Genomic DNA, 27,307 nt, shown 5'->3' with positions numbered 1-27,307 from the left:
GTGGCAACCTCTGGGTCTGAAAGTGAAGTCAATGCTGAACTACATTAAACCTGCATTCTCTCTAATGTCCATCAGGGGGCGACTCCTCTGGTTGTATAGAAGTCTATGAGAAAATGACTACTTCTCTCTTGATTTATTCCCTCAGTAAACATTGTAAACATGAGTTTATGGTCTCAATCTCTAGTTTCAAGTCTTCTTCAATAAAGCATGATGTTCATTTAGTAAATTACGGTCCATTTAGAGTCAAATAGACCATAAAGCAGAGTATGCTTTAGGGCAGGGCTACTTTGTGATTGACACGTCACTACCATGGCAATGTCCAGTCTGGGAGTTGTCCGTGTTTTAGTCCCACTACTTTAACCTTTTCACAGTGTATTTTCACTTCATGAAAGTTAATTATAATATTTTGGTTGCCTAAAGATGGTTGTACTTGGCTCCACTCATGTTTTATTTAGCTCCACCCTCTCATGTCACTTCTGGTTGGAAAAAAACAAGATGGCAACGGCCAAAATCTTGAATTTGAGGATTCAAAATGGTAGTCCACAAAGCAATGGATGACGTCACAGTGACTACGTCCACGTCTTCTATACATTCTATGTCACTGTCCTGTTGTTCCTGTAGGCACGTTGGGATTCTTGGTCGCTGCTCATTGTCAGTGACAAACTGGAGAAGATTAGAACTGTCCATGCGATCGACCAGCTAGCTAAGTTAGCTCAAAATACAAATATCAACAGTCAAAAGATCGAATACTTAACATTTTTAGTCAGACTGGGAGGAGAATTTATTTTTGTTGACTGAGATTTCAACACTGTCTGTCTCATCTACAATGCGAGCGTGTCCTTACCAAAGTAGGACAATTTAGAGCGGCATTAAAATACGGTGCACAGAAGCTACGAGATGGATTAGCGCTACCGGGTTCATCATATTGTGCAAATACAGTAAACTTTCCCGGCTCCCTGAATTATCATGTACAATTCACCAGCAAGCATTCTGGGGGAAGATGTTAAACATGAATGAAGTGATGGATGTTGCCATGAAGATTGTGAGTTCTGTTCTGTGAGACTGTGCTCACTTGGAGGAGTAGGACATGGCAGATTTACATTGAGATTAAATCTAGAGCAACACCTGGCATGAATGAAAAGTTATTATACTTACTGATGGAACACAAGTATCCACACCTCAGAAGATGTGCCTTGAACTTGACCAAGAAACATGTCTCCACTTCAGCAATAAGGTGCTGAGCCAGCAGAGTTAAACATTCAAAAAAGTCACGTTTGAAAGCAGACAATGAGGAATCTAATGGTACACCGAATAAGGAAGCGACAGGTGAAGGCTCATGAAGGGATAGAGCCTCCTCAGAGTGTGTTATATACAGATTCTCAGTATGTAGTTAGAGAGGGACAAGACCGAATCATATTGGCACATAGATGATGTCACTGATTAGCATACCTGAGCATGTGAGATCCATGATGGAGGAAGAGGAATCTGATGTTACACACTCTCTCAGAGAAGATCCAGACTGAACACAGTCAGAGTTGATCCTCCACACAGATCTTTCTGAGGACTCCTCTCTCTGTCTAACAGCAGAGCCACAGTCCAGATTTCTACAGGCAACAGCTGCTTCCTTCAGGGTCCAGCCATAACCATCTACTGGTCTCCAGTCTCCTCGTTTCAGCTCCACTGTTCCTGCACAGCGACTGTCTCCTCCCACCAACCTGACAGGTTCTGAACAGAAACAAGAGAGTTGTCAGTAAAAGAACATAGTGAGTTTAATTAAAACATAAATGAACCAGATCAAAGCTGCAGCTCCTCTTCTACCTGAGCAGGTGAGTCCAACAGTTTTGTTAGGTGAGCAGGTGTTTCTATCTGAGCCCGAGCTTCTACAGTCCAGGAGAGCAGACTCATGGCCTCCACACTGGAACTCTTTGGTCCACATTGAAGCCTCCACTTCTCCATAGAGCGCCCCCTGGAGGACTGAAGGAGCCCCACAGCCAAGCTCCCTACAGACCACCTCTGCATCCTGCTGGCCAAAGACATCTTCACACACTGAGGACCACCACTGGTTAGACTGGTTAGACTTCACCTCCAGTCTGCCTGAGCACAGACTAGTCCCATTCACCAGCCTGACAGAGTCTGGAGAGATGATAGAAGATACAAGAGAGATAAAAGACACCAGACACTAAATAACAAGATGTCATGAAGCAACAATCCAGAGGTGTAATTATAAAAAAATAATAATATTAAGAAATAATTATAATAATACGAACCATGTCATAACATAATACTGGTACAATAAGTTGCATTGACTGAGAAGTTTTCATAACAACAAACGACTGGGTCACAATGGTAAAAAACACTAAAATCACTGTGGGTCAGACACTAGGTCTAGACCAGAGATGTCCAACCAGTCGATCAGATTGATTTCTAGCTGTTCGCCAGAAGCTCAGCTCCAAAAATGTAATCATGAAATGAATGATCTATGTGGCTTCTTTGTGCACACCCCATTAGTAGTGTAACAACACAGGTGTCTTATTCTGCCAGATACAATTCAACACAAGGGTGACAACACCTCAAATTACTCACATATTAAGAGAGGTCAAATCATCAAATGTATCACTTAACAGAAAAATCACTTTTACATGTAGGCTTCTATAAACAACACTTAACAGCCAATCAATAATAAATCACATTAAAGTTTTGGCTTGCTGCTGCATGCTGGGTACTGTCCATGTGGCAACCTCTGGGTCTGAAAGTGAAGTCAATGCTGTACTACATTTAACCTGCATTCTCTCTAATGTCCATCAGGGGGCGACTCCTTTGGTTGTATAGAAGTCTATGAGAAAATGACTACTTCTCTCTTGATTTATTACCTCAGTAAACATTGTAAACATGAGTTTATGGTCTCAATCTCTAGTTTCAAGTCTTCTTCAATAAAGCATGATGTTCATTTGGTAAATTATGGTCCATTTAGAGTCAAACAGACCATAAAGCAGGGTATGCTTTAGGGCGGGGCTACTTTGTGATTGATACGTCGCTACCATGGCAATGTCCAGTCTGGGAGTTGTCCGTGTTTTAGTCCCACTACTTTAACCTTTTCACAGTGTATTTTCACTTCATGAAAGTTAATTATAATATTTTGGTTGCCTAAAGATGGTTGTACTTGGCTCCACTCATGTTTTATTTAGCTCCACCCTCTCATGTCACTTCTGGTTGGAAAAAAACAAGATGGCAACGGCCAAACTCTTGAATTTGAGGATTCAAAATGGTAGTCCACAAAGCAATGGATGACGTCACAGTGACTACGTCCACGTCTTCTATACGTTCTATGTCACTGTCCTGTTGTTCCTGTAGGCACGTTGGGATTCTTGGTCGCTGCTCATTGTCAGTGACAAACTGGAGATGATTAGAACTGTCCATGCGGTCGACCAGCTAGCTAAGTTAGCTCAAAATACAAATATCAACAATCAAAAGATCGAATACTTAACATTTTTAGTCAGACTGGGAGGAGAAATAATTTTTGTTGACTGAGATTTCAACACTGTCTGTCTCATCTACAATGCGAGCGTGTCCTTACCAAAGTAGGACAATTTAGAGCGGCATTAAAATACGGTGCACAGAAGCTACGAGATGGATTAGCGCTACCGGGTTCATCATATTGTGCAAATACAGTAAACTTTCCCGGCTCCCTGAATTATCATGTACAATTCACCAGCAAGCATTCTGGGGGAAGATGTTAAACATGAATGAAGTGATGGATGTTGCCATGAAGGATGTACTTCCTGAGGTAGCTGAAGAAATTCAACCTGCCAAAGACAATGATGGTGCACTCCTACACAGCCATCATCGAGTCCATCCTCTGCTCCTCCATCACAGTCTGGTACGCTGCAGCCACTGCCAAGGACAAGGGAAGACTGCAGCGCATCATTCGCTCTGCCGAGACAGTGATTGGCTGCAATCTGCCGTCCCTCCAGGACCTGTTCGCTTCAAGGACCCTGAAGCGAGCAAGAAAGATTGTAGCCGACCCCTCTCACCCTGGACATGATCTGTTCGTGCCCCTTCCATCTGGCAGGAGGCTGAGGTCCATCAGAACCAAGACCTCACGCCACACAAACAGTTTCTTCTCGTCCGCAGTCGGGCTCATTAACAAAGCCCGGGTCCCCCACTGACTCTGTCATCCCCAGGACATTTCCTTCTGGTCTCTCCCCTGCACATCCCTGTTTCTTTATTTAAACACACTCATCACTTTTAACATTTCACTTACACTTCACTTGTTTTACAGTCCTGTTATCTGTTTTGTTGTGCACTTTATTTTATATTTTATTGTAAATTTTAATATGTTTCTATTTCGTGCACTGTGTTGATTGTTGTTTATTGTTAAATGTTACGCACCACCCGCCATGACAAATTCCTTGTAGGTGCAAACTTCCTTGGCAATAAACGGTTCTGATTCTGATTCTGATTCTGATGAAGATTGCGAGTTCTGTTCTGTGAGACTGTGCTCACTTGGAGGAGTAGGACATGGCAGATTTACATTGAGATTAAATCTAGAGCAACACCTGGCATGAGTGAAAAGTTATTATACTTACTGATGGAACATAAGTATCCACACCTCAGAAGATGTGCCTTGAACTTGACCAAGAAACATGTCTCCACTTCAGCAATAAGGTGCTGAGCCAGCAGAGTTAAACATTCAAAAAAGTCAGGTTTGAAAGCAGACAATGAGGAATCTAATGGTACACCGAATAAGGAAGCGACAGCTGAAGGCTCATGAAGGGATAGAGCCTCCTCAGAGAGTGTTATATACAGATTCTCAGTATGTAGTTAGAGAGGGACAAGACCGAATCATATGAATTAGATTGGCACATAGATGATGTCACTGATTAGCATACCTGAGCATGTGAGATCCATGATGGAGGAAGAGAAATGTGATGTTACACACTCTCTCAGAGAAGATCCAGACTGAACACAGTCAGAGTTGATCCTCCACACAGATCTCTTTGAGGACTCCTCTCTCTGTCTAACAACAGAGCCACAGTCCAGCTCTCTACAGACAACAGCTGCTTCCTTCAGGGTCCAGTCATAACTATCTACTGGTCTCCAGTCTCCTCGTTTCAGCTCCACTGTTCCTGCACAGCGACTGTCTCCTCCCACCAACCTGACAGGTTCTGAACAGAAACAAGAGAGTCGTCAGTGAAAGAACAAAGTGAGTTTCAGTAGAACAGAAATGAACCAGATCAAAGCTGCAGCTCCTCTTCTACCTGAGCAGGTGAGTCCAACAGCTTTGTTAGGTGAGCAGGTGTTTCTATCTGAGCCTGAGCTTCTACAGTCCAGGAGAGCAGACTCATGGCCTCCACACTGGAACTCTTTGGTCCACATTGGAGCCTCCACTTCTCCATAGAGCGCCCCCTGGAGGACTGAAGGAGCCCCACAGCCAAGCTCCCTACAGACCACCTCTGCATCCTGCTGGTCAAAGTCATCTTCACACACTGAGGACCACCACTGGTTAGACTGGTTAGACTGGTTAGACTTCACCTCCAGTCTGCCTGAGCACAGACTAGTCCCATTCACCAGCCTGACAGAGTCTGGAGAGATGATAGAAGATACAAGAGAGATAAAAGACACCAGACACTAAATAACAAGATGTCATGAAGCAACAATCCAGAGGTGTAATTAAAAAATAATACAAGTCAATAATAATAATAATATTAAGCAATATTTACAATAATACAAAACATATACCATAATACTGGTTCAATAGATACAGTGCATTGACTGAGGAGTTTTCATAACTATATGACATAAGTAAAATGGGTCACATTAGGTGTGGGTCAGACACTAGGTCCAGACCAGAGGTGTCCAACCAATTCATCTGTCTGATTTCCAGCTGATTGCAAGAAGCTTAGGCCAAAAAATGTAATCATGAAATGAATGATCTATGTAACTCCCTTGTGCACAATCCGCTCTAAAATGAAATACACAGGTGTCATATTCTGACAAATACAATTCAACCCAAGGGTGACAACACATGAAATTACACACACATTAAGAGAGGCTAAGAACATCAAATTGATTACTTAACACAAACACACTTTTGCATGTAGGCTATGATAAACAACACTTTAACAACTTCAACAACCAATCAATAATAACTAACATTAAAGCTTTGGCTTGCTGGTGCATGCTGGGTACTGACTACATGGCAACCTCATCTCATTTGGAGGAGTAGGACATGAAACACAGAGACCTACTGCTGCACACTGATGTAAGATGGATGAGCAGAGGCACATTTCTGTTGAGATTCAGGGAGACTTTCTGAATCTTTCATTACATGCAGAACATGCAGAGCTAGAGGACTACCAGTGGCTTTTGGGTTTAGCGTTTCTGAAAGCTCTTCCTTGCCTGTTCAACAAACCTAATTTAGAGCTGCAGGGTTATGATGAACATGTCATTAACAGGATTAGGGAACACGTTTAAAAGATACAACTGCTGTCAAGTAGACTTTAACGCTGTGAACTTTCCTCACATGCAGGCAGAAGTGAAACATCAGGACAAAGACATTATGCAGCTTGACATGTATGTGGAGCAAGATCACATCATCAGAAGAGCTTTACTGAGTGTAAAATAGTATCACTGTTCCACCTGGACAGCTTTGCTGCTGAGAAGGAGATTCTCTCACTGCAGATTTACATTGAGCTCAAATCAAGGGAAACACCTGTCATGAATGAAGAAACATGTCTCCACTTCAGCAATAAGGTGCTGAGCCAGCAGAAATAAACATTCAATAAAGTCATGTTTGAAAGCAGACAATGAGGAATGTAATGGTACACCAAATAAGGAAGAGACAGGTGAAGGCTCATGAAGGGATAGAGCCTCCTCAGAGAGTGTTATATACAGATTCTCAGTATGTAGTTAGAGAGGGACTGGATTGAAAAATATGAATTAGTTTGGCACATAGATGATGTCACTGATTAGCATACCTGAGCATGTGAGATCCATGATGGATGAGGAGGAATCTGATGTTACACACTCCCTCACAGGAGATCCAGACTGAACACAGTGAGAGTAGATACTCCACACAGATCTGTCTGAGGACTCCTCTCTCTGTCTGATAGAAACAGCAGAGCCACAGTCCAGATCTCTACAGACAACAGCTGCTTCCTTCAGGCTCCAGTCAGAGCCATCTACTGGTCTCCAGTCTCCCTGTTTCACCTCCAGTGTTCCTGCACAGCGACTGTCTCCTCCCACCAACCTGACAGACTCTGAACAGAAACAAGAGAGTCGTCAGTAAAGAAGTGAATTTAATTAAGAAAAGATCAAATTAAAACTTGAATGCTGATTCTGCTTCATTGATTCTTTATTTATCTTTTCTTTCTCTATTTACCTGTTGATGTGTGATTTCCTTCAGTCTGGAGTCCTGGAGAAAAAGGCACATATTTGTTGTAAGTAAATGTAATAGAATTCCACAAATATATATTTTTTAATGTATTTGCAATTTTCATCAAACACTTATTTGGATGTTGTTACATACAGACTGTGTTACAGTGTTTTTTAGATGTCTCCTTCCGTTTCAGCTAATCACAGAAGGTGACATTAAAGGGTATTATTTGTTGTGACAAAACAACCGAAAAAAAAACATTTGGCATAATTTCAATTTTTTTTTTATTATTTACGATGACTCTGTGGCAGAAGGCAAAGCGTCCTGAGGGAAGGGGCTTAATAAAGAGACATGTCAAAAGTTAAAAAGACAGCAGCACACATCCAAACATTTCAAACACACCCACCATTACATACAATCACAACAAGCATTGTGTTGATCTAGTATACTGCAGTGTGAACAGAATCAGAAACGGTTTATTGCCAAGTACGTCACACATACAGTACAAGACATTTTGCTAGTCCATTGTGCATAACGATAAACACAGTATAAGACATAATTTAAAAAGAGAAAATATGAACATTTACAATAAAATATGGTCAACAAACACATAAACAAATCTGAAATTGTCAAAACAAGTATGTTATTAAAGTGTCAAGTGTATTTCTATAGAGTAAAGTTCTGCAAGGGTCAGTGGGAGTCCCGGCCTTTATTGATGAGTTTGAGAACCTTTCAGACAGAAGCAGTCAATTGCTGAGAACTGCTGTCAAAGTCTGAGTACAGTTGTTTACCATCTCTCACCGCCTTGCTAAACCTGTGCTTTGTCTCGTTAAACCTGTCCTTGTCCCCTCTCCTAAACGCTTCCTCCTTTTCCAACCTTCCAACCTTCTATGTACTCTGTAGGATGTAATCTGTCTGTGACTCCGGACAATGTCTCAAATGAATCCACTGACAACAAAATGAACAAAATGCCTGCCGTCTAGTTTCGTTGATACATTTTTGATGGGAAAGACTATCATGACTCGCTGGGCGGGTCTAACCAGTGTGCCTTGCAGGAAGACCCGCCCCGACTCTGCCTGTGATTGGCTATGCCCTGCCAGGTGTTACAGGTGTCTGCTAAATGCTAACGTTAGCCTAGCTATGGTGCTAACCAGCATTACGAACTAAACAAGGGCCAAGCACCAGAGCAGCAGAGAAACGAACCCAAACTGTAAGTTTTCTTCAATGTTTGTATGCTATTCATCATTAAACTCCTCTCTGAGATTTATTTAGGCCAGAAATCCAGAAATCAACTGTTTGGTTTAGAGTGTTGGCAGCTGGACCGGTCGGCTGGCTAGCAAGCGACCCCCACAGGTGATAGCTTGCTGTCACGCCAGTTTGTTGACCTTCCCAACTAGTACATTTTAGATTAACCATCCAGGTTTAGCTAATCAGAGGCAGTGAGTCATGATAGTCTCTCCCGTTTTTGACCTCAGTGATGAATACATTGTGTTTCCTGTGACTGCTTCACAATAAAAGCCCCAGTTGTGATTGTGTTGTTGAGGTGCTTTAATGTGAAGCAGCAGGAAACGTTGTGTTAGCATTAGCAGTATCTTAATGCGGCTCTGATAGGGCTGTAGGAGAGTGAACAGGAAACAGTAAAGCTGATTACATCGTTTCCTGTCAATTTGTCTTGAGTCAGAATCTATGGCCGACTCCACCTAGAACATTGAAAAACACTGCACAGAGAGATAATGACTAAATATACATTGATTGCAGAAATATTAGTTGACTAAAAATATAATCAATAAGTTATGATTTGATGAAAATTTGGGGGATTATAAATTGAATGTGTACAATTTTTACAAAGTTCAGGGCACATCATCACGTTTTATCAACCAAAAGGATACTTTTTTTTTTTTTTGTTCCACCATACTGCTGCAGTTCATACAGTCAATAATTAATTACACTTACATCAATCTTTTTTTATTAGTAGGAATAATTTATGAACAGTTTTTATTTGATCGCAATAATCTTGAAATACATGACAATACGACCTCACTCTGTTGTCATAACTGTTTTGTGGAATTGCAATGAAATTATTATTATTTTTTTAAATTTATTTATTGCAAGACAAGAGAGACAATACATACAACAAGAGGACGATGTATGTGTGTGTGTGTGTGTGTGTGTGTGTGTGTGTGTGTGTGTGTGTGTGTGTGTGTGTGTGTGTGTGTGTGCCTGAGCCTTTTCAGATGAAAGAAAAAAACATAAGAAAGTACATAAATGAGGTCAAATTACATAAATGACAAAAACCACGACCAGGGCCCCGTCAGAGAGCTCCAGAACAGGACAGTAGGATCAGTCAGGCCGGGTCAACCGAGTTAAATATTATTTTATTATTTTATTTATTTATTTATTGTTTTTTTTAAAGGCTGATCGGTCCAGCTTTGGGTCGCCCCCAGACCATTTGAGGAGGGGGCTGGCCCAGTGCGGGTTTGAGCAAAGAAACAGCTCCCAGACCCTGGGAGGGGGCCTGTTCTTTTGTGGGGGCTTATCAGTCAGTTATACTGTAATTAATATATATACATTTGTGATATATTAACGGTGACCCAGCCTTCCATCCCCATATCACCCGCTCCAGAGGGATCCATCAGACTGCCCCGGATTGAGCTCGAGCCGCCAGGGACGGGACGGAACACCAGGGGAGGCCGTGGTTAAAACAATATGACAAAATGTTATTATTATTATTATTATTGTTTTTTCTTTTTCATTTAATTAAGAAAATAAAAAATAAAATAAAAAGTGGTTGAGAGGTTGTCAGTGCGAGATAGGAATTCATGTATTTCTTATTATCATCATTTTTCCCCCTTTCGTTTATAATAATAACAGTAATAATAGTGATAATTATTATAATATGTAATAACAGCAACTTCACAACAATAATACAACAAAAATAATAATAACAAAACACAAAAACCTGAAAAACAGAAACACACAACAAAAGAAAAAGGATCTTTTAGAAGACCAGAATAAATATGAAGATAACAGCTCCACCTGTACAATAACTACTATTAAATATAATAGGCTATGATATAGATGAATAATATATAGCAAAAAAAGCAAACAGGACCACTATAAATAATAATATATTTAAAATATTATAATTGTCTATATATGTGCATATATTGCAGTTTTACTGTTTTCTATTGTGTGTGTGTGTGTGTGTGTGTGTGTGTGTGTGTGTGTGTGTGTTTTCTGATTTAACGATCCAGCAGAAATATTTGAATAAAGCACATCATCTTTAAAGCAGAGTCCTACCTGAGCTCCAGACCAACAGCAACAGCATCAACAGGTGATCCATGACGTCCAGGTAGACCATCTCTCTGTCCGTCTGTCTCTCTGTCCGTTTGTCTCTCTGTCCGTCTGTCTCTCTCTGCTCTGATAGTCACATGTGCTGTCCTCAGTGCATATCTGCGTACGGGAGGAGAGGTGGAGCTCATAGTTGCCTTTAGTTTGACAGATTATATTTGCACGTCTCTGTGAAACTGATTGAAGATTAAATGACTGTTACCATGACAGCCAGGACAGGCTGAGATGTTCCTATCAGATTAATGCTGTCAGTGTCCTCTTATTATTTCTGATAGATGTGTTAACATCAGCAGTTACAGCTACTTACTACTACTACTGCTACTGCTGCAGTGTGAGTGACTGCTGGGTTCCTATCACTGTCACTGACTGTGTCTGACTCAGTTTACTGCATCATGTTTCTGTGTTGGTTCACTTTAGTCCTTCATGAAGCTGCAGGATATTTCCAGCTCTGCTGCTTTCTGTATTCACATCAACTCATATTGTTTTGCTCCGTTGGCTCATTTATTAATCTCTGCTTTTTATTTTGAAACTGATCTGAAGCTGTGGATATGTTTGTGTTGTTGTTTAGCTGCATCAACACTTTCAGCCCCGCCCACGGTTTAAGGCCATGTCCACACTACTCTGCTTACGTTTGGAAACACATATGTTTTGCTACGTTTACACTGAGCGGCCACACTACGCCGGAGTTTTGGAGCACCCTAAACGGAGGTGTTTGAAAACTCCGGGGTTGCGTTTGGCTACATCCACATTACCGTTTCTATTTGTCCTGATTAAAACTGACTGTTGTTGCACTTGATCAAGTTTCTCTGTGTGAGCAGAGATGGAAGAAGTACTCACATCTTTTACTTCAGTAAAAGTACTAATACGACAGTGTAGAAATACTCTGTCACAGTAAAAATACTAATAGGACAGTGTAGAAATACTCTGTTACAGTAAAAGCACTCATTATGCACAATGGAGCATTTCAGAATATTATTTTATTGTAATATAATTATAGAAGCATCAAAGAGGACCTATTGTGCTTTCCTGCTGCTTCCCTCTCCTTAGTGTGTTCTATATATTTCTGTTCATGTAAAAGTCCTGCAAAGTGTCAAAGCCTGAAGTCCACGCCCAAAGGGAGTTACTCTCCCCTCAGAAACACTGCTGCTGACACTCTGAGGAGAAGGATGTCGCACTTAAACACATTAAAAACATTTTATTGTCATATAGATTACAGAGAAGCAGGCATTGGCAACACAAATCTTAGAAGTCAGGTTCAACAAAGCTCATTGAATATGTATAAAAAGAAAATCACACAAGTAAAAAATAAGAAATCAAAATAAAGGGATAAAATATAACATGTTTAAAATAAAATGAGATATATTTGTGATAGACAGTAATTACAAAATTAATGTACAAAGTCAAGATTTTGATTTTCTAAGTTAACATTATGACTCATAACCCTTAAAGTACTTTGCTAATTAAGTACGAGTACTAAATTTGTCTTTTTGTTTTTTTATTAGTCATGAAACATGTTTTCATTTTGTCTTTAATTGGTTGCACCACAACACAGTCTCAGAGCTTGGGATTGTAATACTTCAAGCTTCTTTAGTGAAGTTTTTGCAGCTGATCCAAATACTACACAACCATAATCAAGGACTGATCTCATCAAAGCGGTATAAATATTTTTAATTGCAGACCTACTGGCTCCCCATTCTGACCCTGTCAGACACCTCATTACATTTAGAATCTTTTTACATTTCATAACTATCCTCTGAATATGCTCATTCCATGTTAATTTATCGTCGAGCCACACACCAAGAAACCTAAAAAATTTCACTTGCTCAATCTTTTGCCCGTACATCTTTATCTGAGCATCAACTCCCCTCTTTCTAGTAAACATGATTGTTTTAGTTTTTTCCACAGAAAATTTGAATCCCTATGAAAGGGGGAGGCACCCAACCATTTCCTCTATTTATACACTGGATGATGTCATCCTTGATGTCATTGGGTCAGACCAAGTATGGGGAGGAAGTAGAGTATGTACAGGTAGATTTGTAGGTTGGTTATGATCTGTTTTACATTGTTATTAGTGTATAGCAAAGTGTAAACCATATACAATTGTTGGCTACCTAAAGGGGTGCTGTAAGTTGTAGGTTTTGTCTGTTAACTATGGAGTCAGTAATTGGTGTCACCTGCACTCATGGTAGGAACTGAATCCTGCTGATAGGAGGCTCTATATAAAGGTGATGACTTTGACTGAACGGGGGAGAAAGGAAGATCAGTGTGTAGCTGTGTGCACGTGATTATGTTACTTTAAGATGAGTTGAGTTTTATTCAGTTAAGCTAAGTTAAACTTTTGTTTTGTTTGTATATATGTTTTATAAATAAAACACCTTTTTGATATCGTAAACAAATCCTCTCGTGTCTGCCTCCTACCACTACAGAAGCCACTCCGGTCAGGCTTCACCACACTGACATAACAGAAACCTTTTGAAAAATCCATCCATCCATTTTCCTCCGCTTATCCGGGGTCGGGTCGCGGTGGCAACAGGCCAAGCAGGCTGACCCAGACTTCCCTCTCCCCGGCAACATGTTCCAGCTCATTCTGGGGGATCCCGAGGCGTTCCCAGGCCAGCTGGGAGATGTAATCCCTCCAGCGTGTTCTGGGTCTTCCCCGGGGTCTCTTCCCAGTTGGACGTTCCTGGAAAACCTCCAGTGGGAGGCGTCCAGGAGGCATCCTAATTAGATGCCCGAACCACCTCAGCTGACTCCTTTCAACGCGAAGGAGTAGCGGCTCGACTCCAAGCTCCCTCCTGATGACCGAGCTCCTTACCCTATCTCTAAGGCTGAGCCCGGCCACCCTACGGAGGAAACTCATTTCGGCCGCTTGTAGCCGCGACCTTGTCCTTTCGGTCACGACCCAGAGTTCGTGACCATAGGTGAGGGTAGGAACGTAGACCGACTGGTAAGTTGAGAGCTGTGGAGTTCCAGTGTGGAGGCCATGAGTCTGAGCACAGACTAGTCCCATTCACCAGCCTGACAGAGTCTGGAGAGATGATAGAAGATACAAGAGAGAGATAAAAGGCAAGGCAAGTTTATTTGTATAGCACATTTCAACAACAAGGCAATTCAAAGTGCTTCACATAAAACCATTAAAAGCATCAAAACATAAGGCAAAAGAAAAGGAGATTTAAAAACAATTAACAACATTGATTGAAACATTAAAAAAAAACAATCATTAAAACACTAAAAAGCAGTGTAAGAAATAAAATACAGTAGTACAATACAGAAATGCAGGAAATTGATTAATATCCTTTAATCTGGTTCAATAAAAGACACCAGACACTAAATAACATTCTGTCTCATTTTTCTGAGCAGATATGTAACCCAGAATAAAATGTTCGGTAACAGTTGATAATTGTTGAGATTGAGATTGTAGTTGAGATTGTTTGCATCCTGCAATAAATATTGATATGTTCTTGATCACTTTGTGTTGTGTCTATTTGCCTTTTCTGATGAAAAACTGTGTGTTTTGAGGCAGTGTTGGTCATTCAATGTCATTTATAAATGCTTTGTAAGGCATAAATAGTCCTCACTTTAGATGAGGTCACACAAAACACTTTACTAACGAGTAGTAACTACCTGAATTAATTATGAATTAATCATGAATTGTATTAATACGTGTTCATAAAGCATATATTAACATAGTCCATAACCATTTGTGCATATCTAAATCATTATATATATAAATGCATGAATAATGTACATCTAAATACGTTCTTAATCATTTACTTACACTTTATACATGATCTTATTAATCATCTACAACTCCTTAATAATTAGTTTATAATACATATAATACTTCATTTACAAATGTGGAATCCATCATGTATAAAGTATGAAAACAGAATCATGAAACACATAATAGACCAGCTCATTAATCAAGAACAAAACATTTATAACTGTTGTTATGAATTGCATACTAATGAGTGTTAATGTAGGAACAATGCTGTATAAATGATGAATTAAGTGTTTACTCATATTAGCATAGTCCCCAACCATTAGTGCATATCTAAATGCTTCATAGTGTATACTTATTATAAACTGTTACCAAATGTTCCTTAAACTCTAAAAGGGATGGGGGCTGGACTCTCCTTTTAAGGAGTGTCCCAGGGTAAAGGACACTGTGTGGGTGAGAAAATACTTGAGCCCCCGGCTGAGCTGAGCTGTTCAGGAGGTCATTGGTGCCTGTTATGGTGGAAACCAAAGACCCTGCTTGTGGAAACCTGTGGCTAAGAAAGCAGTCAAGCTGAAGGAGGAGTCCTTTCAGGCTGGTTGGTGGTTGGCCCAGAGGACTCCTGAAGCAGCAGACATGGAGGTTTCATATATAAAGATATCTTGGTGCATTCAGCACCTGATTTACTGAGGCAGCAACTCATCAGACAAGTCTGTTGCCATTCTAGCTGGTGCATGTGTGTGTCAACCTAGATACACGTCAGAGATGATTCCACTGATAGGCATACCTGAGCAGGTGAGATTAATGATGGAGGAAGAGGTATCTGATGTTACACACTCCCTCACAGGAGTTCCAGACTGAACACAATCAGAGTTGATCCACCACACAGATATTCCTGAGGGCTCATCTCTATGTCCCATAGAAACAGCAAAGCCACAGTCCAGATCTCTACAGACAACAGCTGCTTCCTTCAGGCTCGAGCGATAACTATACACTGGTCTCCAGTCTCCCTGTTTCAGCTCCAGTGTTCCTGCACAGCGACTGTCTCCTCCCACCAACCTGACAGGTTCAGAACAGAAACAAGAGAGTCGTCAGTAAAAGAACAAAGTGAGTTTCAGTAGAACATAAATGAACCAGATCAAAGCTGCAGCTCCTCTTCTACCTGAGCAGGTGAGTCCAACAGCTTTGTTAGGTGAGCAGGTGTTTCTATCTGAGCCTGAGATTCTACAGTCCAGGAGAGCAGACTCATGGCCTCCACACTGGAACTCTTTGGTCCATATTGGAGCCTCCACTTCTCCATAGAGCGCCCCCTGGAGGACTGAAGGAGCCCCACAGCCAAGCTCCCTACAGACCACCTCTGCATCCTGCTGGCCAAAGTCATCTTCACACACTGAGGACCACCACTGGTTAGACTGGTTAGACTTCACCTCCAGTCTGCCTGAGCACAGACTAGTCCCATTCACCAGCCTGACAGAGTCTGGAGAGATGATAGAAGATACAAGAGAGATAAAAGACACCAGACACTAAATAACATCTGTCTCATTTTTTTGAGAAGATATGTAACCCAGAATAAAAATCTATTTTTTAGAATGTTCCTTAAAATCTAAAAGAGATGGGGGCTGGACTCTCTCCCTTTAAGGAGTGTCCCAGGTTGACGGTTGCCACATGGGTGAGGACATACTGACGAGTCTCCGGCTGAGCTGAGCTGCTCAAAGTTTTGTCCAGTAGGTCATTGGTGCCTGTTATGGTGGAAACCAAAGACCCTGCTTGTAGAAACCTGTGGCTAAGAAAGCTGTGAAGCTGAAGGAGGAGTCCTTTCAGGCTGGTTGGTGGTCGGCCCAGAGGACTCCTGAAGCAGCAGACATGGAGGTATAAAGATATCTTGGTGCATTCAGCACCTGATTTACTGAGGCAGCAACTCATCAGACAAGTCTGCTGCCATTCTAGCTGCTGCATGTGTGTGTCCACCTAGATACATTACTGTCATAGATGATGTCACTGATAGGCTTACCTGAGCAGGTGAGATCCAAACTGAGGAAGGAGAAATGTGGTAGTAAACACTCCCTCAGAGAAGATCCAGACTGAACACAGTCAGAGGTGATGATCCACACAGATCTGTCTGAGGACTCCACTCTCCGTCTTGTAGAAACAGCAGAGCCACAGTCCAGATCTCTACAGACAACAGCTGCTTCCTTCAGTTTCCAGTCAAAGCCTTCTACTGGTCTCCAGTCTCCCTGTTTCACCTCCAGTGTTCCTGCACAGCGACTGTCTCCTCCCACCAACCTGACAGGTTCTGAACAGAAACAAGAGAGTCGTCAGTAAAGAAGTGAGTTTAATTAAGAAAATATCAAACTAAAACTTGAATGCTGATTCTGCTTCATTGATTCTTTCTTTATCTTTTCTTTCTCTATTTACCTGTTGATGTGTGATTTCCTTCAGTCTGGAGTCCTGGAGAAAAAGGCACATATTTGCTGTAAGTAAAGGTAATAGAAATCCACAAATATTTGTTTTTAAATGTATTTGCAATTTTCATCAAACACTTATTTGGATGTTGTTATATACAGACTTTGTTACAGAGAGATTTTTAGATGTCTCCTTCCATTTCAGCTAATCACAGAAGGTTAGATTAAAGGGTATTATTTGTTGTGACAATACAACCAAAAAAATAAACATTTGGCATAATTTAAAATTTTTTCTTATTTACAATGACTCTGTGGCAGAAGGCAAAGCGTCCTGAGGGAAGGGGCTTAATAAAGAGACATGTCAAAAGTTAAAAAGACAGCAGCACACATCCAAACATTTCAAACACACCCACCATTACATACAATCACAACAAGCATTGTGTTGATCTAGTATACTGCAGTGTGAACAGAATCAGAAACGGTTTATTGCCAAGTATGTCACACATACAAGACATTTTGCTAGTCCATTGTGCATAACGATAAACACAGTATAAGACATAATTTAAAAAGAGAAAATATGAACATTTACAATAAAATATGGTCAACAAACACATAAACAAATATGAAATTGTCAAAACAAGTATGTTATTAAAGTGTCAAGTATATATTAATGGAGAAAAGGGCAATGGTGTGTAACTGTAAGAAATTGTCCCGGGGATGTAAGTGTCAGTGGGAGTCCCGGCCTTTATTGATGAGTTTGAGAACCTTTCAGACAGAAGCAGTCAATTGCTGAGAACTGCTGTCAAAGTCTGAGTACAGTTGTTTACCATCTCTCACCGCCTTGCTAAACCTGTGCTTTGTCTCGTTAAACCTGTCCTTGTCCCCTCTCCTAAACGCTTCCTCCTTTTCCAACCTTCCAACCTTCTATGTACTCTGTAGGATGTAATCTGTCTGTGACTCCGGACAATGTCTCAAATGAATCCACTGACAACAAAATTAACAAAATGCCTGCCGTCTAGTTTCGTTGATACATTTTTGATGGGAAAGACTATCATGACTCGCTGGGCGCGTCTAACCAGTGTGCCTTGCAGGAAGACCCGCCCCGACTCTGCCTGTGATTGGCTATGCCCTGCCAGGTGTTACAGGTGTCTGCTAAATGCTAACGTTAGCCTAGCTATGGTGCTAACCAGCATTACGAACTAAACAGGCCTAGAAGGAGAGTGACTCAGCTAATGTTTTTGTTCCAGTAGTCCAAAGGTCGGCTACCCGGCACGGAGATACCAGAGGGACGAGCAGCAAAGAAACTGACCCAAACAAGTTTTCTTCAATGTTTGTATGCTATTTCATCATTAAATTCCTCTTTGAGAATTTTTAAGGCTAGAATTCAACTGTGTGGTTTAGAGTGTTGGCAGCTGGACCGGTCGGCTGGCTAGCAAGCGACCCCCACAGGTGATAGCTTGCTGTCACGCCAGTTTGTTGACCTTCCCAACTCCAAACACATTGGAGTACATTTTAGATTCACCATCCAGGTTTAGCTAATCAGAGGCAGTGAGTCATGATAGTCTCTCCCGTTTTTGACCTCAGTGATGAATACATTGTGTTTCCTGTGACTGCTTCACAATAAAAGCCCCAGTTGTGATTGTGTTGTTGAGGTGCTTTAATGTGAAGCAGCAGGAAACGTTGTGTTAGCATTAGCAGTATCTTAATGCGGCTCTGATAGGGCTGTAGGAGAGTGAACAGGAAACAGTAAAGCTGATTACATCGTTTCCTGTCAATTTGTCTTGAGTCAGAATCTATGGCCGACTCCACCTAGAACATTGAAAAACACTGCACAGAGAGATAATGACTAAATATACATTGATTGCAGAAATATTAGTTGACTAAAAATATAATCAATAATTTATGATTAGATGAAAATTTGGGGGATTATAAATTGAATGTGTACAATTCTTACACATCATCACGTTTTATCAACCAAAAGGATGCTTTTGTTTTTTTCGGTTCCACCATACTGGTAAAGTTCATACAGTCAATAATTAATTACACTTACATCAATCTTTTTTTATTAGTAGGAATAATTTATGAACAGTTTTTATTTGATCGCAATAATCTTGAAATACATGACAATACGACCTCACTCTGTTGTCATATTTTGTGGAATTGCAATGAAATTGTTTTGCAGTTTTACTGTTTTCTAGTGTGTGTGTGTGTGTGTGTGTGTGTGTGTGTGTGTGTGTGTGTGTGTGTGTGTGTGTGTGTGTTCTGATTTAAAGATCCAGCAGACATATTTGAATAAAGCACATCATCTTTAAAGCAGAGTCCTACCTGAGCTCCAGAGCAACAGCAACAGCATCAACAGGTGATCCATGACGTCCAGGTAGACCATCTCTCTGTCCGTCTGTCTCTCTGTCCGTCTGTCTCTCTGTCCGTCTGTCTCTCTGTCCGTCTGTCTCTCTCTGCTCTGATAGTCACATGTGCTGTCCTCAGTGTATATCTGCATACGGGAGGAGAGGTGGAGCTCATAGTTGCCTTTAGTTTGACAGATAATATTTGCACGTCTCTGAGAAACTGATTGAAGATTAAATGACTGTTACCATGACAGCCAGGACAGGCTGAGATGTTCCTATCAGATTAATGCTGTCAGTGTCCTCTTATTATTTCTGATAGATGTGTTAACATCAGCAGTTACAGCTACTTACTACTACTACTGCTACTGCTGCAGTGTGAGTGACTGCTGGGTTCCTATCACTGTCACTGACTGTGTCTGACTCAGTTTACTGCATCATGTTTCTGTGTTGGTTCATTTTAGTCCTTCATGAAGCTGCAGGATGTTTCCAGCTCCGCTGCTTTCTGTATTCACATCAACTCATATTGTTTTGCTCCGTTGGCTCATTTATTAATCTCTGCTTTTTATTTTGAAACTGATCTGAAGCTGTGGATATGTTTGTGTTGTTGTTTAGCTGCATCAACACTTTTACACAGTTTAAGAGCGGCTTGTGCACGACCCGACTGGTCCATCTGACGGCCAATCAACAGATCAAAGTCTCTCTGAGCACATCAAGCCCTTCCTGTGTTGCTATGGCGATCCAAACCACATGCGAGCGTCTCAGTTTGCTTGTTTCTCATCGCTGAATAGTTTCTTGTTGTTTATTATTTCTGAAGTTTCAGTGAACTCCTGATTAAAACTGACTGTTGTTGCACTTGATCAGGTTTCTCTGTGTGAGCAGAGATGGAAGAAGTACTCACATCTTTTACTTCAGTAAAAGTACTAATACCACAGTGTAGAAATACTCTGTCACAGTAAAAGTACTAATACGATAGTGTAGAAATACTCTGTTACAGTAAAGGCACTAATACGACAGTGTAGAAATACTCTGTTACAGTAAAAGTACAAATACCACAGTGTAGAAATACTCTGGTACAGTAAAAGCACTAATACGACAGTGTAGAAATACTCTGTTACAGTAAAAGCACTAATACGACAATGTAGAAATACTCTGTTACAGTAAAAGCACTAATACGACAATGTAGAAATACTCTCACAGTAAAAGCACTAATACTAGTGTAGAAATCTGTTACAGTAAAAGCACTAATACGACAGTGTAGAAATACTGTTACAGTAAAAGCACTCATTATGCACAATGGATCATTTCAGAATAATATTATTGTATTGTAATATAATTATAGAAGCATCAAAGAGGACCTATTGTGCTTTCCTGCTGCTTCCCTCTCCTTAGTGTGTTCTATATATTTCTGTTCATGTAAAAGTCCTGCAAAGTGTCAAAGCCTGAAGTCCACGCCCAAAGGGAGTTACTCTCCCCTCAGAAACACTGCTGCTGACACTCTGAGGAGAAGGATGTCGCACTTACAATGACTTTGGGGTGCATGATGTATTATAAGAGCGTTAAGATAGAACTATGATGAAGGTGATGACAGACGACGATGGTAAGAGGCCTGATGTCATTGTTGCAGGCCTGGTCAGACTAGAGATACAACCACATTCTAAACACTTTCAATACGTTCCAACAGTCTAGAAGAGAAGAGGAATGAAGGAGATTACTCCAGCAGCCTGTACAGCTTCTTCTTCATGTGTTTTATCATTGCATGGTTACCAAGTCATCTTTCCCCAAATAATGCATCCACCTGTTAAGTTCCTTTACATACACTAGGATCAAATAATGTGACCAGCTGATATTCTGGGCTGTTTTGAGGGAACAGTATGAATTTCATACATTAAACACTCACCTGCTCTGAGGAAGGAGCTTACAATCCTCAGCAGGTAATAAAATATACCTCTGCTGAGTAAACGCTCCACATTGTGACTTTGTTTATAGAGATCTATAAATGAAATGAGGTCATCAGCAGATATTTCCACACATTTAATAACAAGCTATAGTCTAAACTGAAATAAAAAGAGGCTGATCTGTTCTAACAAACATTTACCTCCTAACATCTCAGTAAGATCACTTCAGATCAAACCGTGAATGAATCAAACGGTGTTATCAGCACATACTTTATTTCATCGGCTTTGACACAGTGATCAGGACATTTGTCTCAATTTGAAATAACAGTTCAGTGTTTCTGTCTGAAATGTGCAAAAACACAACGAAGACGAGCAGAAAAGAGTTCTCCCTCAGAAACATTGACAGATTAATCAAAGATAACTTGCAAATCTAAGACTAATCGTATCAAGGAAGTACTAGTTTACTGAGTAATCAGTTATAGATGACTCTAAACGTTCCTAAACTATAGACGTCATCTTAATTATCATCACTGATAAACTCCACAAAGAAATTTATATCATTATTAAACTACTTTGCCGTAGAAATCATTCAAATTCTTTACGTTTTGCTCCTGATCATGCACAAACTCAGCATTAGTCTACAATTATAAACATCCTTAAAATACTCATCGCACTGTATATTTATAGTTATAAACAGTCCTAAATATTCATAACGCTTTATAACAAAAATCATTAATTATTAAGTATTTCATAATGACTTATATGGTCATGTATCGGAATACTTATTACTAGTTTACATAATTGCCGGCACACTTTTGCAGGTATGTTGTATGTTAGAATTCCCATAATTGTAATACATTATAATCTTTTCTTTATGCATTATAGTCACTGTTATAATACTAATAAGACCGGCTCACTCACAAAGAAGTATGATGATGAATTTCACTAGATAGAGCTGACTATATTAACGATCCAGCTCGTAGAGAAACACAGCGCTTACTTCTCGATCTCGAATCATGACGCGTCTACTGAGTGCTCGCCGCTGTGTTCCAGATTCTCTACACCCTCACTCTGTACTTTGACTACTTCTTCTTCTTCTCCACCGTCTTCGTGAAGTTCTGGATGTCCTCGGCCATCAGCTGGGGCTCCTCCATGGCAGCAAAATGGCCACCGCGGGCCATGGGCGTGAACGTCACCAGTTTGCGGTACTTCTGCTCGACCCAGAGTTTGGGAGTGTGCATCAGCTCGTCGGGGAAGCAGGCGAACCCAGTGGGGACGTACACAGGCATCCTGCGAAGACACGGGGACGTGTCAGCGTTTAACCAGGGGACGACTTTCACATTAGACATGTTATTTGACCTCCTAACTTCCCATGACATGAACACATAAGGCCTTGGGCCACGGGGGTCTCCGGTGCGAGGGCCACCAGACTTGTAATTTTACTTTGCAGAACACAGGATTTGCTGGTCCACAGCAGCACATTGTTAAGCTTCTGTGTTTCCACGTGTTCTTTGAGCAACGTAACACCGGCTTGGTCACATTAAAACTCACTTAGAGTGAGGCTGGTCGAGGCCTTTGCCAAAGTTTTCCTTGTAGAACCTCATGGAGGAGACGATGCAGCCAGACGTCCAGTAGATCATCACATTCGTCAGCAGGTCGTCCAGAGAGAACTTCCTGCAAGGCACCACACACACACACACACACACACACACACACACACACACACACACACACACACACACACACACACACACACACACACACACACACACACACACACACACACACACACACACACACACACACACACACACACAGTTACAGTAATGAGGCTACTGAGCGGTACCCACTACAGGAACTCATCATTCATCCATACAGTCTGAATCTGAATACCTTGGATCGACTTTTACTCATACATATGCTGCTGCGACTGATGGTATTCAGAACGTATCGCTTGTTTATACTTGATAGTGTGATCGAAATGTTCTTTTGTGTTCTAGTCACCGGGTGAGCCCTCCGTCCTCCAGGTTCCTGAAGTCGTGGCTCGTCCACGTCGAGAACTTCTCCAGAATGTAGGCAGCCAGACCCACCGGGGAGTCATTCAGCCCTCGACCTGTAACGATATCATTCAGAAATGATGAGAGGCTAAGGCTACGTCCACATGACCAGCAAATGTGGCCCGAATCCAGGTGACGCAGATCTGATTTGTTCAGAGTAGAGTGTTTCTTTAGTTATTGTGGTTGTATAAATGAAGGCTAAATCATGGTGCTGTTAGATTGCTGCTAGACCCCCCTGTTAATACAGATGCAGGCCTCTCTTTGTGTGCAGTGGGGGTGAAAGCAGTTTTCTTGCAGTGAAAATTTTAGTTTTTGAAAGGCTGAACGCCAACAAATAGGGATTGTGAAAAAAGATGTATTTAGATAAAGACAAGTTGTGAATTATCAATAACAATATTGATTAAAATAGCGATTAACAATATGTCAACGAAGGCTTTCCTCCGACTTTAGGAAACAGATGAAGGTTTTATTTGCCTCGTCGTCAGTCATTCAAAATGTAAATGAACTTATCAAACTTATTCACTCAGTTCTTCTGATAAATGTGTCATGTTTCACAAAGTAGAACTCTGATTTGATGAAATCATGTTACAAAGATGCTGACTGGAGGTGTTTCGGGACAGCAGACAGTTAAGTTACACGTCTTACTTGAGTTTCTTCAACTTAATTCACAGTTATCAGTCGAAATGAGTCCTTCAAAGTCATACTTAGGAGTATTATCTGTTCATCAGGGGACCCATATCTTAAAAATTGAGCAATATGTTCACTTCAATGTGAATTTGCAGACCAATGGGCAGTCTTCCCATGTGTGCGACATTATTGGTTGCATGTGAGGCGTCTCAGTGCAGAGATCTGTTAACACCAAAGTCAGATATGAGTCACTGCGACCATGAACGGAAACAGAGTCGGCAGAAAGATCAGATCTGGGTAAAAAAGAAAAAATGGTAATTGAGCATTAAGCCCTGTAATGTGAGCGTATAATACCAGTTAAGATTCTATGAACCACTTTAAACTCTATGGAAGTCCAGTCCACAGTCTCGTGCTGCCAGGTCCTTACCCACGGTGTCGGGCTTGGTGGCCTGGATGTGCATGTAGCCAGACTCCTTGATGGGCTCCACCACCAGCTTCTCCATGCGGGGATAGAGACGCTGAATATCCATGTCAGTGAAGCCAAACATCTTGGGGAAGCGACGGCCGAGCATGATGGATAAAGCCATGGACAGGCCTGGTTTGGAGGGCGGAGCAAAGTTCACATGCAGGCCTTTGACTATCCTGGGTAAGAGATAAAACAAAAAGAAAAGACTAGTGATACCTTATTTAAAGTACTGTGAGGAACTTTTAACTGGCTATGAAACGGTCTCAATATAATACTAATGCCTTCAGCATGAATTAAATCCAGCCCGCTGGAGGGAAGCCAGGCCCGGCAGAACCAGAACAACGCGGGGCCAGACTGTCAGACAAATGAGCGCTTTTCGAAAGGTAATCTGGTGCTCAGACACACTGGGAGCGGTCTCCACAGGGAGACCACCACAGTCAACAGACAAGCATTTACACAACAATAAAAAGCGTGTGTCAGGTGTTGAGGAAGTTCTTGTGTGTGTCTTACCCGGGCTCCAGCTGAGCCATGTTGGTGGTGACCAGCCAGCCCCAGTCTCCTCCATGAGCGTAGAACTTCTGGAAGCCCAGGCGCTTCATCAGTTTGTGAAAGACGTGTGCCGCACAAACTGAATCAAAACCTGTTCACACACACACACACACACACACACACACACTTAGAAATTGCAGTATGAACACACTTGACGTTAATGTTTCCACATCTATACTGTACTACTTTATCACTCTCAAGGCAAGAGGAAAAAATATATCTCTCCGGACTCACCTTTCTTATGTGGTGCTTCCGAAAAACCGTACCCTGGTATGGAGGGACACACCACCTCAAACACAAGATCCTGTGGGTCCGACGGTTCTGTCAGCAGAGGGATCAGTCCGTAGAACTCATAGAAGGAGCCGGGCCAGCCGTGGACCATTATCAGAGGAATAGCAGTAGATCCCTCTGGCACCTTCTTGGGCTTCACGTGCAGGTAGTGGATATCAATGCCTGGATGGCAGGTCAGTGAGGGACAACAGGTTAGAGGTGGGACATCTTCCTCTTCATGAAGGTGTCAGCAGTGCGGCCTCACCTTCGATGTTGGTTCTGAAGTGGGGGTACCGGTTGAGCTTGTCAACTTGCCTCCTCCAGTCAAAGTCGTTTCTCCAGTAGGAGACCACCTTCTGCAGGTACTGGGAGTTGAAGCCGTAGTTAAACTGGCTGTCCTCTAGGGAGGGGACGGGGCGGGTCTGGTCTATCCTCCTGTAAAGGTCCTGACAAAGAGGGACATGTGGAAGCATGAGTAAGCGCTACGTGGAGACGACTCGTGTGTGACACATCAAGAGGGGATCTAACCTCCAGCTCCTCGTCGCTGCTGGTGACTTTAAAGGGGTGAATGGTGGCGTCCTCCCCGCCGTCGGGGGGCGCGCCGGCCCCCCACCAGCCATCCTCCGTCTTCAGGACCTGGGTCCTGAAGACGGAGGATGGCTGGTGGGGGGCGCGCCGGCCCCCCACCAGCCATCCTCCGTCTTCAGGACCTGGGTCCTGCTCCGCTGAACCAGGAAGAAGATCAGCCCGCCGATCACCAGAGCAACCAGCACCTCCGTGAACATGGCGCTCAGAGTCTGTGCCGGGTGGAGGGATGGAGAGATACAGGACTGGGAGGGAGGAAGGGAGGGAGGGTGAGACAACAAAAGGACGTGTAGGACCGATGACACAAGGAAACGTTCATGAGTTATTTTACATGGCCAAGACAGCATGAAAAGTATACAAAGCAGAGCAAGCTGTCTGTTATCACAGTAACCATAAATGTGCTATCACATAATGTAACAATTGCATCACTAAAGTATGCATGCATTCTTTGGACTTCATTAAAAATGAAGTTACTTATTAGACTTGATAGACTAAATAATAAAGAATCAATACTTTGTAACTAGATGTGACAGAATCCTCATGTTGTCACACTAAAACAAATGATTCAATGATAAATCAACAACACAGAAGTATGAGGGTGACTTTCTCTCACAGTGTGATTTGAGTCTGGGGCACAGCGGATTTATGAGCCTGAGTTTACAGGGGGGGGGCAGACAAAAGCGTCCCTGTTGTTGTGGCCAGCTGACAGGATTTGGTAAAGAACAGGGCTGACCAAGGCCCCCTCAGCCTGCTGAGACCTGCATGACAGAGCTTTTCCCATTCAGCACTCCACTGTGACGCCTCACTCACGTGTCACCAGCAGGTAAACACGTCAGTGTGCTGCAGTCTGATAGCAACAGCGGGAACAAGGCTGCATTAGTATAATGCAGCCTTGTGTTTTTGCTAACATTAGCTAACGTGAATAGCAGCCATACAGCGAGAAGTTCACTTCATTTAACCAACTTAATATAGAACAAACCGTTTACTACGAAAGTCCACATTCTTCCTCCGCACTCTGAAGTAAACTGTCACGGTACGGTTACTTCGAGGCTGTAATGTAAGGTTGCATTTGCGTCAACTAAACGTCACATGCAACTTTTCTATAACTTGGTGAAAACAAATCACTATTTCAGATGCGGGTCGCCAACGACACAGTCTGAAGACTTGAAGTCACTACAATGTCACCAGAAGTAGTTTTAAACGCTTTTACCTGCTCGTGAACCTCGTAGCACGGCGGAGTGTGAGGTGTGTTGGACTTCAGTCCGCTCTGCTGGACTCACGGTGTGCGTGCTGGACCCGTCCGGTCCCTCCTACCCGTTTCACTAACGTTAGATTACGTTCTTAAAATTACGTTTTTAAACTTGGACTGACTTTTGTGTGCAGCTGGATGGACAAATGTTCATACGAGTGTTTTGCTGTTTACACTTTACGCGTGTGAAGTAAAAACGTGAGGATAACAAGTGAAGAAACTCTGTGGAAAAAGCGGAGGTGCATGATGGGACATGTAGTATGAAGAAGCGATCATAAGAAGTGGACATTTTTTGAAGCATGGAGATGCACACAAATATATATATATAAATAAATATATATATACACATATATGTACATATGTATGAGTATGTACAGATACACACCCACAGTTACAATCAAATTAACTTTTCCCA

The 27,307-nt window shown here is 41.8% G+C and overlaps 3 protein-coding genes across 4 annotated transcripts; all 3 read right to left on the bottom strand.

The window, feature by feature from the left end:
* Nucleotides 1-1,411: 1,411 nt before the first annotated feature.
* Nucleotides 1,412-2,730, bottom strand: LOC142941962 (CD5 antigen-like). Its single transcript, XM_076084091.1, has 3 exons — nucleotides 2,724-2,730; nucleotides 1,819-2,133; nucleotides 1,412-1,725 (listed from the first exon to the last, which is right to left on the bottom strand). The coding sequence occupies exons 1-3, from the start codon at nucleotides 2,728-2,730 to the stop codon at nucleotides 1,412-1,414; spliced, it is 636 nt and encodes a 211-aa protein (XP_075940206.1).
* A 2,121-nt stretch (nucleotides 2,731-4,851) lies between these two features.
* LOC142941960 (scavenger receptor cysteine-rich type 1 protein M130-like) lies at nucleotides 4,852-10,736 on the bottom strand. Its single transcript, XM_076084090.1, has 4 exons — nucleotides 10,676-10,736; nucleotides 7,152-7,259; nucleotides 5,259-5,585; nucleotides 4,852-5,165 (listed from the first exon to the last, which is right to left on the bottom strand). Exons 1-4 carry the CDS (start codon nucleotides 10,734-10,736, stop codon nucleotides 4,852-4,854), a joined length of 810 nt encoding a protein of 269 aa, XP_075940205.1.
* Nucleotides 10,737-21,345: 10,609 nt separating this feature from the next.
* Nucleotides 21,346-27,087, bottom strand: ephx1 (epoxide hydrolase 1, microsomal (xenobiotic)). Of its 2 annotated transcripts, XM_076084577.1 has the most exons (11): nucleotides 26,854-27,087; nucleotides 26,623-26,693; nucleotides 25,769-25,888; nucleotides 25,587-25,694; nucleotides 25,324-25,504; nucleotides 25,023-25,241; nucleotides 24,750-24,879; nucleotides 24,201-24,415; nucleotides 23,094-23,202; nucleotides 22,641-22,763; nucleotides 21,346-22,379 (listed from the first exon to the last, which is right to left on the bottom strand). In XM_076084577.1, the coding sequence occupies exons 3-11, from the start codon at nucleotides 25,841-25,843 to the stop codon at nucleotides 22,172-22,174; spliced, it is 1,368 nt and encodes a 455-aa protein (XP_075940692.1). In that variant the 5' UTR covers nucleotides 25,844-25,888; nucleotides 26,623-26,693; nucleotides 26,854-27,087; the 3' UTR covers nucleotides 21,346-22,171. The 2 variants fall into 2 exon arrangements, with proteins under 2 accessions (XP_075940692.1, XP_075940691.1); XM_076084576.1 differs by lacking the exon at nucleotides 26,623-26,693.
* Between the last annotated feature and the right edge of the window lie 220 nt (nucleotides 27,088-27,307).

Source organism: Anarhichas minor, unplaced genomic scaffold (assembly GCF_050575085.1).
Source record: "Anarhichas minor isolate MPS153535 unplaced genomic scaffold, ASM5057508v1 ptg000136l, whole genome shotgun sequence".
Lineage (NCBI taxonomy): Eukaryota > Metazoa > Chordata > Actinopteri > Perciformes > Anarhichadidae > Anarhichas > Anarhichas minor.
This window is presented reverse-complemented; position numbering and strand designations above follow the sequence as displayed.